The sequence below is a fragment of the Caloenas nicobarica genome, chromosome 9 (genome assembly GCF_036013445.1).
Source record: "Caloenas nicobarica isolate bCalNic1 chromosome 9, bCalNic1.hap1, whole genome shotgun sequence".
Classification (NCBI taxonomy): domain Eukaryota; kingdom Metazoa; phylum Chordata; class Aves; order Columbiformes; family Columbidae; genus Caloenas; species Caloenas nicobarica.
The window spans coordinates 24,591,517-24,604,605 of record NC_088253.1 but is presented as its reverse complement, the minus strand read 5'-3'; the positions used below and the strand labels follow the sequence as shown (position 1 = coordinate 24,604,605).

At 40.8% G+C, this 13,089-nt stretch overlaps 1 protein-coding gene across 3 annotated transcripts in view; it reads right to left on the bottom strand.

The window, feature by feature from the left end:
* ADAT1 (adenosine deaminase tRNA specific 1) overlaps positions 1–13,089 on the bottom strand; it is a 27,443-nt gene extending 14,354 nt beyond the window's left edge. Inside the window, exons 1-9 of one of the 3 annotated variants that reach the window (XM_065640846.1) lie at positions 12,920–13,089; positions 12,463–12,654; positions 11,629–11,697; positions 9,921–9,975; positions 9,034–9,164; positions 6,989–7,595; positions 5,500–5,645; positions 3,428–3,527; positions 920–1,006 (exon numbers count right to left, since the gene is read on the bottom strand). In XM_065640846.1, coding sequence (XP_065496918.1) covers positions 920–1,006; positions 3,428–3,527; positions 5,500–5,645; positions 6,989–7,595; positions 9,034–9,164; positions 9,921–9,975; positions 11,629–11,697; positions 12,463–12,654; positions 12,920–12,938 — 1,406 coding nt within the window. In that variant the 5' untranslated portion in view covers positions 12,939–13,089. The remainder of the gene's footprint in view (positions 1–919; positions 1,007–3,427; positions 3,528–5,499; positions 5,646–6,988; positions 7,596–9,033; positions 9,165–9,920; positions 9,976–11,628; positions 11,698–12,462; positions 12,655–12,919) is intronic. The other 2 variants (XM_065640847.1, XM_065640848.1) reach the window with 2 other exon arrangements.

Sequence of the window (13,089 nt, the reverse complement as noted above, 5' to 3'; positions counted from 1 at the left end):
TCAGACAAAAGCTTCTTTCTGCTCTTTCCAGGCAGTCTCCACCTATGTAACATCTGCATTGCAGAAAGAGCCGACACAGTCTCACTCAGTAGCTCTTACTCCATCATACGCTCAGATGAAAAAAAAATTTAGCCTTGACTTCTCTAAAAAAATATACTTTTTTTTTTTTTAACCTTGAACTCTTCCTTGCTGTGAAATAAGGTGGGTTGGACTGGATGATCTCCAGAGGTTCCTTCCAACTCCAGCCATTCTGTGATTCTGTGAAGTGGCATTTGATTGAATTATTAAACACCAACCAGATATCAATAACCCTATGACAATTTTGGGATGGAGGGTTTGAACACTACCAAGGGTACAGTGCTGCAGGCAGCTGATATAAACAGCTCACGTTTTCAAAAAAACACTACCTCCTCATCTCCCTCTGCGCTCCTTCTTCCCAGCTGTCCACTGCCACTTTAACTCAGAGGGGGAAAAAAAGAAAAAAAAGTAGTTTTCTGCCAAGACGGCAAGTTGAAGAGGCTTAGAGGTGCCTAACAGACACCAGATCCAGTGCAAGAGAGGGACGAGGCTCCCTTGGGTCAGGAACAGTGTTTACCCTTTTGAAAAGCAGTAAGCCTTCAGAAGAGATGAGCTGCCACAAATTCTTACCTTAACTCCACACAAACAATCCACCTGAAATTTCTTCTGCCCATCATTAATGCATGAGATGCGATAGCTATTTCTCCAAGAAGGTGATTAAAAAGACCAAAAAGAGAGTCTTCCTAACCCATCAAGCACATGCCATATTTTTCAAGTATCAAATTTTAACAATGAACTCATCTAAGGTGAGATTCATGAGCAGATTCTGGTATCATCACAACATTCTTGAGTTTCATTAAGATACAAATCAGTCTTCTAAATATAACAAAAATGTCTTTACCGGAGAGTGTCTGGTAGATCCTCTTGTGAAATACTTGCCACCAGTTTTTTGAATGTATGGAAGAGTTCCACTTTACAGATCTTGGATCTGATGGGGAAAAAAAAAAAAAGAAAGAAAGAAAAAGAAATCAAATTCTGACAGAAAAAAGAAATCAGAAATGCACTGCCTCTTACAGCTCACAGCAGTACATCCCAGCTGAACATTTCTGATAAAAGAATTATGTTCACTTCTCAAAGAGTGTAAAAGTTCTCCACGATTTATCTTTCCCCACCCCATCTGAGCTGCCCAGCTGCCTTTTCCTTTTGTTTTAAATGTCATATTGACGAAGAGCTGCACTGCCGCCCTGTCCCAGCCAGCACTGTCAGTTTGCAGAGAACACTTAGACATCGCCACGCCGTTACCTGTGTGAGAGCGCACTGTCCTGTCAGCTCAGAACCACGGCAAGGTTCAGCCAGGACCAGTCCCAGAACTGATCAAACAAGCACAGAAAGACCTCAAAAGCTCGTTCAAACAAACTAACTTTGTATTATTCAGAACAAATAAAAGAACCAGAAGAAATATCTGGAATGATGTTGCCCTTTTCACAATGGTGACGAGGACACATTCATCAACAGCTGCAGGGCAGTTAAACACAAAGAGAGTCGTAACAAAATATAATGAATCAAAGTCTGAAAGGTGTTTTGAAGGTATCATATGCATCTCTGTTGGCTTTAAGCCCTTTTCTTTCCTCAAAGAGAAGGCAACAAGGTGAACTGCTTATAAAGCATAGTTTGTATTTGAAAGCCCCAGCTATATTCTCTACTTAATTAAATTATTTTTATACACTTGTCTTCACAACTGGTTCAGGTCTCCAACATGTCCAAGCTGATTCTCCAGAAGCATTGGGCGGGGGGGGAATTAAAAAACCCCTTCCTATTTTCCTAGCACATTCTTTAAGAACCCCAAAACTGGCATTCAAAGATGCTCTAAAATCTCATGTTAATCTGCCAAGGGTTTATATTGTAGGTTTTGGTGTTTTAGTTAATAAAGCATTAACAAAAGCACATACCAAACATCTACTTACAAATTCCTTTTAGTCAGTCAGCTTTACCTTCCTTCATATTTACTGTTATCTAGCATACTGAGAGGGAAAAAACCCTAAACAACAGCCCCCACCAATCACCCTGAGATTCCTCGAGGGGACAAAACAAACAGGGCAGAAACACAAGTCTTGCTTATTATTAAACACCCCTCCCAAAAAGGCTTTACATTCCTTATTTTCATTATAAAAGCTCCTTTTGTAACTGTTTATCACAAAAGCGTAAACAGTTTACTTATTCCTTGACGTAGTTTCAATCCTGATTTCCTAAGGAAAACAGTCCTTTGCAATCACACAGTCCTGTAGGCTCTGTAATAATTTTTGAATGTTTTAGCGAGTATCAAGCACATGTAAAAACAGAGAAGGATCTCTCAAGAGTAATTCAGTTCCTACAGTTTTGTGCAAACTGGCAGCTAGCTGATGGCTCTACAGTTTTAATACTGCTACGTAACAAGTGTGAACCTACTGAGGAAATGGAGTTGGTTGGCTTGTTTCATCTTTCACATGTTTTCTGGAATACGTTACACACCACATATCGGAAACTAATATTCTACAGTGCACATAAAGCCTGTCGCAGAAGACACACTAAGTCACCCAGGTCACCTGTGCTAACAAAATGTCAGGATTATATTCTTTCTCCCAGAAAGCCTGGGAAAGATGAACAATATGGGCACAGGTAAATTGGTAATACAAGCAGCCAACCACCAAAACATGGCCCCAACCCCCAAGCTGAACTTCCACAGACCAGTGATAATTTTGGTCACCTCACCTACACTGAGGAAAGTGTAGAGAGATGGAGACATTTGTCTGCAGAAGTTTACAAGTAATTCCTCTCAACCACAAGAAAAATACGTAACTGTTTCTTTAAACATTAACAGTGGATAGAAGGTTATGATGTTTCTTAAAGAGCACGGTGTCAAGAGAACAACTGGAAAAGTGACATGTTTTGCGTTAGGAATCTGCTGCAAGCATTTCATAACATTTTCAAACCTCAAGGCAGAAAGTCAACATTTCAGAGCAACACTCAACAATCACACATCCGGACCAGCTGGCCAGACCTGTAACACACACACACATCTCCTTCATAGCCACCAACCCAAAAGATACAAAGCAGAAGTTCTATTAACTTCATCAGTAAATCAGCTGTCTTCTAATAAAAATTTATCATAGTCCCCCACCACCATTATATACATTGGTCTCTTTAATCAAAAGTGACAAAGAATAGGATAAACTTGTTAATCCTAATTCAACTTCAGTCATTCCAACATGTCCTTACACTGACTCTTCCTCCGCTCCCTGCCTTTCCCGTTTTTCCCCACTCCGTGGCTTTCTTTCTGCTCTGACAATGCACTGCACATCACATGAGCTAACAGAGGCGTGTATGCTACCAAATTCGGTATATGCATCCAGATATCGCAGCGCTCTCACACCTGCTCTGGCGGCTCCCAATCCTCTTCTTTGTCGTTCCCTGCCGGACGCCATCCGAAGTGACATCCAGAGGCTGCTCAGGGACCGCGCTCCAACTGATAGCTGAGGAACAAGGGAGGTGCTCTCATCACAAATGCAGAACTTCACAGTTCCTCTCATTCTATATGCTCGCAGGATACCATGCTGCTTCCCGAAATAATTCAAACTATACAGAGGACCATGTTTCTCTAGGGCCAGTACTCTAGTATCTAAAAGAACTGGTAAATTCTGTTTAATAAAAAGTTATATATATACACATACACACATAGAGAACTTTCATCTTAATCAGGTCCTTCAAGAATCCATGCCTCTAAATATTTGGCCTCCAGCTTTCTTATTCTCCCCTTTTTAGGGGGATTCTACTTTCTTTTGTGCATCCTGTCTGGAAAAGGTAGCATATTAACAGACACAAAACTGATTGACATGCCCAATCTGTCCCCCACAGCCTCACCAAGAGTTCCTTTAACTCCTTCTGCCTTGAGGCAATTTTTGTTCCGCAAGTTCTCCCATTTCTACGTTCCTAACAGGCAAAGCAGTTGCATGTGCATTAACTCTAAAGACAATGTTCACAGCTTCCCTCCTTCATGACGCTATCTTGCTGTTCAAGATGCTCAAAAAATACACCATATTATGGAGACTGGTTATGTTAATAACACTTGTATTGATTCGACTGTATGCTGCAATTGCCATACATAAGTGTAAACTGTACTTGCACTGTGATTTAGGTACAATGCTGTATCACTCTACTATATTAAAATTGTGTGTAAAGTCAAATAACGTTAAATACATACAACTGGTATTAAACATTAAACCCTCCAAACGTAAAGTATCTGAAACCACCTGGTCAGAGGATATCAGATTCTGACAAGCAGGTAAAAATTTACTCAAAAATGAAATCATTTTCTATTCTTTCATTTAGTCACAGTTATTGCAATCTTCAAAATCTTAAACAGAACACATTTTTCTTTTCAAAAGTGCCAGATGAAATGTTCTTATCAAACAAATTTCTATACCTAGTGTAACAGTCCTGAATTCAGAGTTTATTCTGTTTTTCACCCCCTCAAGAAAAAAATCAACTTCCATAATTCATACATGCAAAAAAGTGTGATAAAGCATCACTCATCTTTATTTAACAGAATCACCTGAGTAACTGTACAGAAAGAAACGCATACACAGGACTTTAGTCACAGCTGGCTTCAGATCTTTTTTGCTAAGTGAATTAGCACCATTTTTCAATGATGGCTTTTGTTTCCTATCTCACAGAATCAAAATCTTTCCTGGCACCTGTAAATAACTCCAATTTAATTAATCTGAATTCCGTTAAGGAACCCTTTGTTTCCACTCTATTTTATCATCAGCTCTATGGTAGCAGAGTAAGTTCTGTTTCCAGTTGACAGAGGAGCACAGAGCAGCAGAAGGCAGGCGCGTCTCAGTTTACAGAAACTGCTTAACTACACACACACTGCGGCAGTTCCATTGGGGTTTTTTTTCCCCAAATGAGACCGTGTTGCCACATCACAACATGACTTGCATATTCATTCATCGCCATGACAAAAAAATGCAATGTCCAAAACCTCTATCAATGAAAACTTTTACACTATACTACTCTGTATTCTTTCTACATTTACAGATTTCTGGAGCAATTACAAGCATAACTCAGCATGGCAAGTCTTCTGTTCATTACCAAAGAGAATGCAAAACTAACTGAAACAAGAAGTCTTTTGATATTTTTGTCTCCTTATTGCCCTCAGAACTTTGCTTTCTCTGGTTATTTTCCAACTTTGTTTAGATTATAAATTCTTAATGGCATCAACCAAGTGTTTATTCAGCCTGAAAACTCCCTGCAGGGAACTAGAGGCTGAGCTGAATATTATTAACAATTAAGTTCTGGCCTGAAATTAAAGTTGTGCTCTAAGCCACGCTTTGCCTCTAGCACTGGCAATGAATTATGTTCCATTTTAGGAAACCACCCAAACCACCTAATTTCTATCTGGACTTTTGCATGCAGTTATGCAACCAGCCCAAGTTAACTCACCAGCACTGCAAGGAACAAGTTTTGTTTTGTTGTGAGTTTGAACTTCCTGAATTGCCTGCCGGTTGTGTTCAAATCGAAGACCCGACTGCAACAGCTGAACCTCCTGAGCGAGAAAACCATCTGGTAAAAATGAGATGTGCTGACACCTAAAGCAAACATGGAAAAATGCAAGCAATTTTAAGTCTGGTCTTCCCAAACAAGCCGATTTTCTGCAATTTCCCTTTGTGATCTAAAGCATGTTACTTTTACATTAAAACTGAATTGAACATGAGTTTCAGAAGAGAGACAAGGAGGTTTGGGAGCATTCTTCCCTTCCAAAAAGTATTTGTTAAAAAAAAAGCCGCAGTTTATTAAGACCTTGTCCATCCTAGAAAAACTACGATGAACTGATTTTAAAAGGTCTAGTTAAAAGCTAGCATTATCAATATAGATAAGGCATACAGGATAAAAACTGCAATATACTTCTGCAACCACAATGAAAAACAATCTTAAAATATTTACACGGTCAACCGTATTACATTAACAACTGTTTTATGAACCTAAGGGTTCATAATCAAATATTAGAAAGATATAAAATAGACTTACAGTTCCATGTATAATCTCACAGTGGTTACCCTAAATTACCATTACTCACTGAATGGAATATTAACCTCCTGGAAAAGTTTAAGTTTGGATCCAAGCTTAGGAAGACAGTGGAAAGTAAACTGGTTTTACTACAACTCCCTTCAAAGCAAGTTTAAAATACTGCATCTTTTACTTGCTGGAAAGTAAGTCTGAAAGCAGCGTGTCTAAAATCAGCAAAAGCTTCAGAAGAATTAAGAAGTTCATTTAATGCTACGTTATAAAAAGGCTTGTGAGGACAAGCAGAAGGACATCCCTCCCACAGTGCAAAAGACTACCTGTGCATTCATTTGGAGTCACTTCTGTCAGATTGCCTTTAGGATGGACAGGGGCTTTTAAATTTAATTTTAGGAACGGTCCTGCAAGAAATAAAAGCTGCTTTTGCTCACCAACACAATTCTATAAAAGGGAACTTAGAATGACACTGTGGAATATGGATAACTGAATAAATTAAAACTTCTCTAGACCCTGCTTGAGGAAATAAAATCAGGAAGAGGGCAAGAAAAGTTCAACTTCACTACACTAAAAAGCTTCACTATGCTGAGTTTGCGTCCTTCCAGCTGCTTTTTCTGCTGGAAGGTCTCTAGAAAAAGTCGGCTGGCTTATAGCTTCTCATTGTTCTGTGAACGGACAACCAAGGGGATCCCGAATCTAACGGAAATTCTTTGTGAATCTTCATCCGATCTATCAGCCGTAGTCACCTTTTCTCCATACTACACAAGGCTACTTTCTGAAAATGTAAGTTTGCAGAAAGTCACATTTTCTGCAAATGCCTTTGGTGCAAAGTCCCAATATTTGCGTGATGTGACGCCTTCCATAACTCACTGACTCCATGCAAGCTATCTGATTCCCAAAGGAGAGTACTTACCTTTCAATAATTGCTCTCCGCATGGCTTCCTGGCTATACGGACACTTCCCCACTATAATTGCTGACAGATACACTGGATACTGCAGGAAATGCATCAGAAGAGCTCCTTGACACCCTAACACATTCCAGCGAGCCAGTTTATCGCTGCAGGACATGGAGCACGTTCTGTCCCCACGACCTGGCTTCACTCGCAATAACCCCACACAGTGATAGCCCAGCCCAGGCACTCGGGCATCAGCCAGCTCTCCGGGGACACATTTTGCTCCAGTTCTATAAACATCTACCACCTTCGGTCTCCCTGCGGCAGCATCCTGATCAGCTGTTTGCGCCTCTGCAGAACAGTCGTAACTCTTTGGATCTATGTTGTCTTCTCGTTTCACAGATACCTGCTGAACAGCCAGGTCTTCAGTGATTACGGAAAAATAACCATCATCAGTTTTCGTTCTCTTGACTGCATGATTACTTGCTGTGTTCTCAGATTTCCTATCATCTTCTGGATCCAAATGATCACGGTTACTTCTTTGCTCTGCTGATTGTACAGCTGCATCACCTGGCTTAGAAAGCTGGTTCTCTGGTTCACTAATTGGAATAATAGAAGCATCTCCACCTAGAACAAAAGTAGTAACATCAATATTGGCCAAACCCACATCTCTCATGACTGGAACACATCACACCAATAATATTACAGCTACTATTAGCTTTCATAGATTTGCAATCAGGAAAATTTAACTATGAGAACAAACTTTTCAAACAAGGTCGCCCTGTACAATGATTAATCAGACTTCACTGACATTTGAGCCAATATATATTTAGAGTTTTGTATTCTACCCAAGAAATAATCAAAAAAGCAAAATTTAAAACAAAAATTATAAAGCAAAAGGTGTCAAAGGCACTTGACAGACTACAAGCAGAGCTGAAGACTCGCAAGAAAACCAGTCTGATCTAACTAAACCACACGAACCTCAAAAGAATCATTAAAGAATAACGTATTAAATAAGGATGGAAATTTTAATCTGTATCACTAAAACAAGCTCAAAACCAAAATTCTGAAGCTCAGTTCAAAACAAACAAAGCCTGACAGGCACATGAGGAAAACACAGGCAAGGCGCTATTCTTGCTGTTAGCTTTGAAGATGCAGATTCTGTTTGCATATTGCATTAACAGAGAAAACCATCATAACATATTTCAGCAATGCCGTCAAAATAACGAAAATGTATGAGCAATTAATTCACTATGCAAGATACTGACGAAGTATATTTTGAGAGTGCTTAGACTTCCTCGGTAACAAACTTAGAGTTGAAGACCACACTGGTAAGAGTGTGGTAACACGGAGACATCTGATAAGCTGGTAGACCAAGAGGATGCATTCCTGCTTTTTGCCGATACTCATCTTTGTGGTGCTGTTTTTTTAAAAACACACAAAGAGCATTTTCTGTGACAAATGAAAAGTTGCATTCCATACCATAAGAAGTTTTGGGTTGGGCTGGGGTGGTGGTTTGTGAGTGAGGCTTTTTTTGTTGTTTTGGGGGAGTTTGGTATTGGTTCTTTTTGTTGTTGTTTGTTCTGATTTGGTTTTTTGTCTGGTTTGTTCATTTTTTTGGTTTTGCTTGTTTTGTGGTTTGGTTTTTTTTTGTGTGGTTGCGTGTTTTTGTTTTAGGAACTGTGGTAAATGTCAATATTTTTATTAAAAATTGCATCCAAGGAGACAACCTATAGAGCAAAGCAACCAGGTGATATGACAGCACCTCTGACAAGTGTTAGTTTCTGGAAGAGTAAATAGTAGCCTTTATTGTTTAAAGAGAAACATCCCACTATATAATAAGCAGTATATCAGATTTACTGAGTTCTAATTAATCATATCCAGCGAGATTAAAAATGCCAAATGTATCTGTGGAGGACCAGTCAATACATCTTAGGGCACATACTGGTAACATGAGTTATTGCCCCACTGTCACTCCAGACCAAAGAGAGACCTAAGAAAGGCAAGGGGCAGAAAAGATTCTACAAGCGGGAGCCATGACATTGGTTCACTCCAGCATACTCACATGGGGTATGACTGGAGAAGAAAATAAACATGATATCTGGTTTGAGTTTCCATTTCCCAGTTTCAGTTCCCGGAATAAAGATATTGCATTGCTGATGGGAAGCTGCCAGCTGCACCTGGTGGAGAAGGTACCTGTTAGGCAGAAAGTTTTCATGAAACATATATTTCATTTTTGATGCATGGGAAAACAACAAAAATTAGATGCCCACTGGTGCCTGTTCTTTCCTGACGAAGTCTGTGAGGAACCAATCAGCTATGCTTCCACAGATAGATGGCATCCAACATACTCCCTAAACACAAACACATCACTGGAACCTCAAAGTGTTGGATTCAGTGGCGTTAACTACCTCCTCAAATCATACATCTAAGTTCCCCTCCTCCCACTCCGTATTTGTACCAGCACTGCAACTCATCCGACTGTGTAAGAGCCGCGTTAGTGGCATCGAACCACAGGAAACATCCTCGTTCCTGCAGCATTACAATTTTCCTGGCTCAGTTCCTTGAACCAGCTTATCCCACGAGAGTAAGAGGAGTGGTATGTGGGAAACGGCAAAAAGGCTGCCCTTGACAGCTGGTCATCAGAGCAGCATTGACATCACATGAAATCAGATCCTACTTCTTCCTACAGAGGCTCCACAAGAATGAGGAAGAAACAAACTTTTGTGAGAGGACCTTAACACCATCTAGAAGTGTAAAAATGAGGTTAAACTCCTGCTAACAAAGGGAAAAAAAGCATTGCCTACACTGAAGTAATACTGTCTCTTTCACTACATTCTCATCCCTGAAGCTGTAATATCTGGCTATTTCAGCTGTAGGTCAAAACCATTTGTATTGCAACAAACCACCTCAAGTGTCACTGAATAACAGCACGTGAACTTCATGCCTCACCTCTGGAAGCTCCTTTTAGCCACAATTTCGGCATGACTGTCATTCAGAATGTCTCCTAAAGCAACAACCAAATGAGAACACACATTGTTACTGAAAAGGAGATGAACAAAGCAAACAGGATTTGACAGATCACAGTTCTCCAGATTTGTTAGCATTTGAAGGTTTAACATTGACATTAGGTTAGTCCAAGATTAAACTTCCAGTCACTACAAAAGGATGTCAATAGCCTACACAAATAAAAATCTTCACTCCTCAGCAAGTCGGAGATTTATTATAAATACCAAATTGTAACTCTTCTTGTATCTAAAATCCTTTGAGCTGAAAAACACTGCCTGCCTTCAAAACCTTCCTGACATTTGCTCTTAACAATAAATCTTTTTATTCTCAGATTAAGCATAAAATCCAGGAAATTTCAAGTGTTTGTTAAGCTTTTGGTTCAAGTTCCTTGTTGCACTATGTCCTACAATTTAAATTACTTTTCTTCTAAATAATTCTGATATTTACCACATTTACACACCTCATCTTCAAATTTCCTGCAGTGTCTGCCTGTTGCAGCACCTAAAGGAACAGGATCTGTAGATCAGCTTTTATTTCAGGAATAAACGACCAGGTGACAAAAGTCTTCTTTAACAGCTCTAGAAGTTTAAAAGTTCTCTAACAGATAACCATTAACATGACTTACCAGCCAAGTTAATTTAAAAATAAATGAACATTCTCATAAGATCACTGAAGACAAACAGAGAAGAACTAGCTCTACTTCTTTCTAGTCGAATTTCTACTTTGACTCTTAATACCTAGGTTGTAAGTAGCACAACAGTTTAATCACTGTTTTTGTACATCAATCAGAAAAGTCTATACTAATACTCTTCTAAGATGGCTGTCACAAGCATCCACAAAAATCTAAGATACAGAAATTAGTTTCTTCTCTTTTGCTCCATTAATTCATTTAAATATGAAGGATGTTATACAGAACATGAAACAGCCTAAAACTGATGCACGCAAAACTGCTTCTCCTATCTTGCTCTGTCCCTTGTCTGAACTCTAAAGGCAGCAGAAAGCCCTGTACCTACATATTCACAAACACTTTTCCTCCTCAGTCACTTTTCAGCATTAATTACTGTGCCTTCTGCCCTCTCCTAGGAGAGAAATACATTCTGAATAGGAAAACAGACAAGCAGAGCAAGGAAACTCCTACGACAAATGGTAATAAATGGTAGCTAAAGTCACGTACCTATCCCGTGCATTTATTGTAAACACTTAGAACTATCTAGCTGCAGAATATACAGTATGGGAGAAAAAGCCTGTTAGTGCCTTTCTGGTGTCAGCCCCACTCTCACTCAGCAGCAGCAATCTTCTGCATCAGACCACAATAAAACCAGACTCTAACAGGTGACTGAAGCATAATTACTTTGTTCATGTTTTGTTTTGCTTTTAGTTACGAACTCTTTGGGCATGCAAATTCATAGCCTGAAATACACATTTCCACATATAAAAACTTTATTCACCTTCAAGGCAGTATGTGTGTCAAACATCCTGGGCAGCCGCCCTGGCTGCCTAAGTGCCTGTCTTCTTGACAAGGTGAGGTCTGCCTTGCACTTCTGGCTTCAATCCACAAGTCTGAGCTCAATGCCTTGGACATTTTCATTGATTTTATAATACTAGCAAGAAAGAAGGTAGCATAGGTAGCCTACTCTTGAATTTTACTTACCGTTTTTCCTCATTTTGTTTTGGCCAATACATTTTGTTCCAGTTCCCATAGCAACAACTTCCTTCCTTACTAAAAAAAAGAAACAACATTAACTGAACAAACTATCCCCAGAGGCACTGCTCTCATACAGTCATTCTGGTAAAACAACACACAGAACATTGTGTAGAAGGAAAGGTACAGGGAAGAAGGCATGTGGCGTTCCAGAAAGGAAACACTACCAGCTGGAAAACTGAACTTAACAGGCAGAAGCACTGGTGCTAAGAAAAGTCTATGATCCCATAGCAGGACTGCTAACCCAGGCCAGGCAGCACACAGTGGACACTGGCGTAGGATTCCTCAAACACAGTAGAAAGAAGCATGGGACACAATCTGCCTGACAACATGGAAGTGCCACTAAGGGAAAAGAAGATGATGGTGAACTAACACAAACGTACAATGTAATAATGCAGTCTGTTAAAGGAGAGTGAACAGAGACCTTTCTGGGATTGTCTCGAATAGTAGCCAAGCACACTTTTGCAAGGGTTTACATTAGGAATTCAGGTCCTGTCTAGACTTTCAGCACTTATTGAACAGCCAAATCCAGGTTTTCACCTTCTTAGTTATAGCCTGGGAAGAACAGCATTTCACTATAACCATCTCTTTCTAGACAGGAACTCTAAAAGCTTTTACAATCACAAAAAAAACTTGGGTGGAGACAGAAATGGAACAGGAAGAGGTGTATGTTCTTTATTTTTAAAAGTATCTTGGGGGCGGGGAAAAAAAAAAAAAGGCATCGAGGACTGACGTCCTTTCCTCTTTGCCCCTCCCACCCCAATCCTCACAACTCATTCTTACCCGGAAGATTTCCTGGGCAAGTAAGACCCTCTCTTTGGGTTGCAGACTCTACTTTGACAACAGCGGCCAGTGAAGTCCATTCCCTGTTTGGATCTGGTTTCCCCTGCTTAGGGAGTCTGGTCTTATAATGCACGTAACACAGCTCAGCAATTTCATCAGCTGTCCATATGGCTCCTGGTGCAATCGCAGATTCTAAACAGAATTAGATTCCATCACAAGAGATTAACCACCCCGTCCCTCCACACCCTACGGCCTTGCTCTGCACAACACCCTCCTGCACCGGATTCCAGTACCCACGGCCCTTTCAGGATTATTTATAAGATGTTTTCAAGATCACTCGCACTAAGCACCGATGCTGGAGCCCGTACAGCTGCAGCAGCAGGTGAGGCTGCCGAGCTACGCTCCGCAGCGCTACCGCGCCCACCGCGCCCCGGCCCGTGCGGGCCCTGCCCCGCACCTGCGGCCGCCGCGCTCATGCCGAGACCTCCGGGCCTCCCCGCCACCGCGGCCGGGGCGCGCACAGCTCCGCAGCCCGGGCTGCCGGCGCCCCGGACGAGCTGCTGCAGTGCTCAGGCGCCCGCCACACCGCCCTGGGCGCCGCGGCCGCGGCCACGGAGGAGCCGCCGC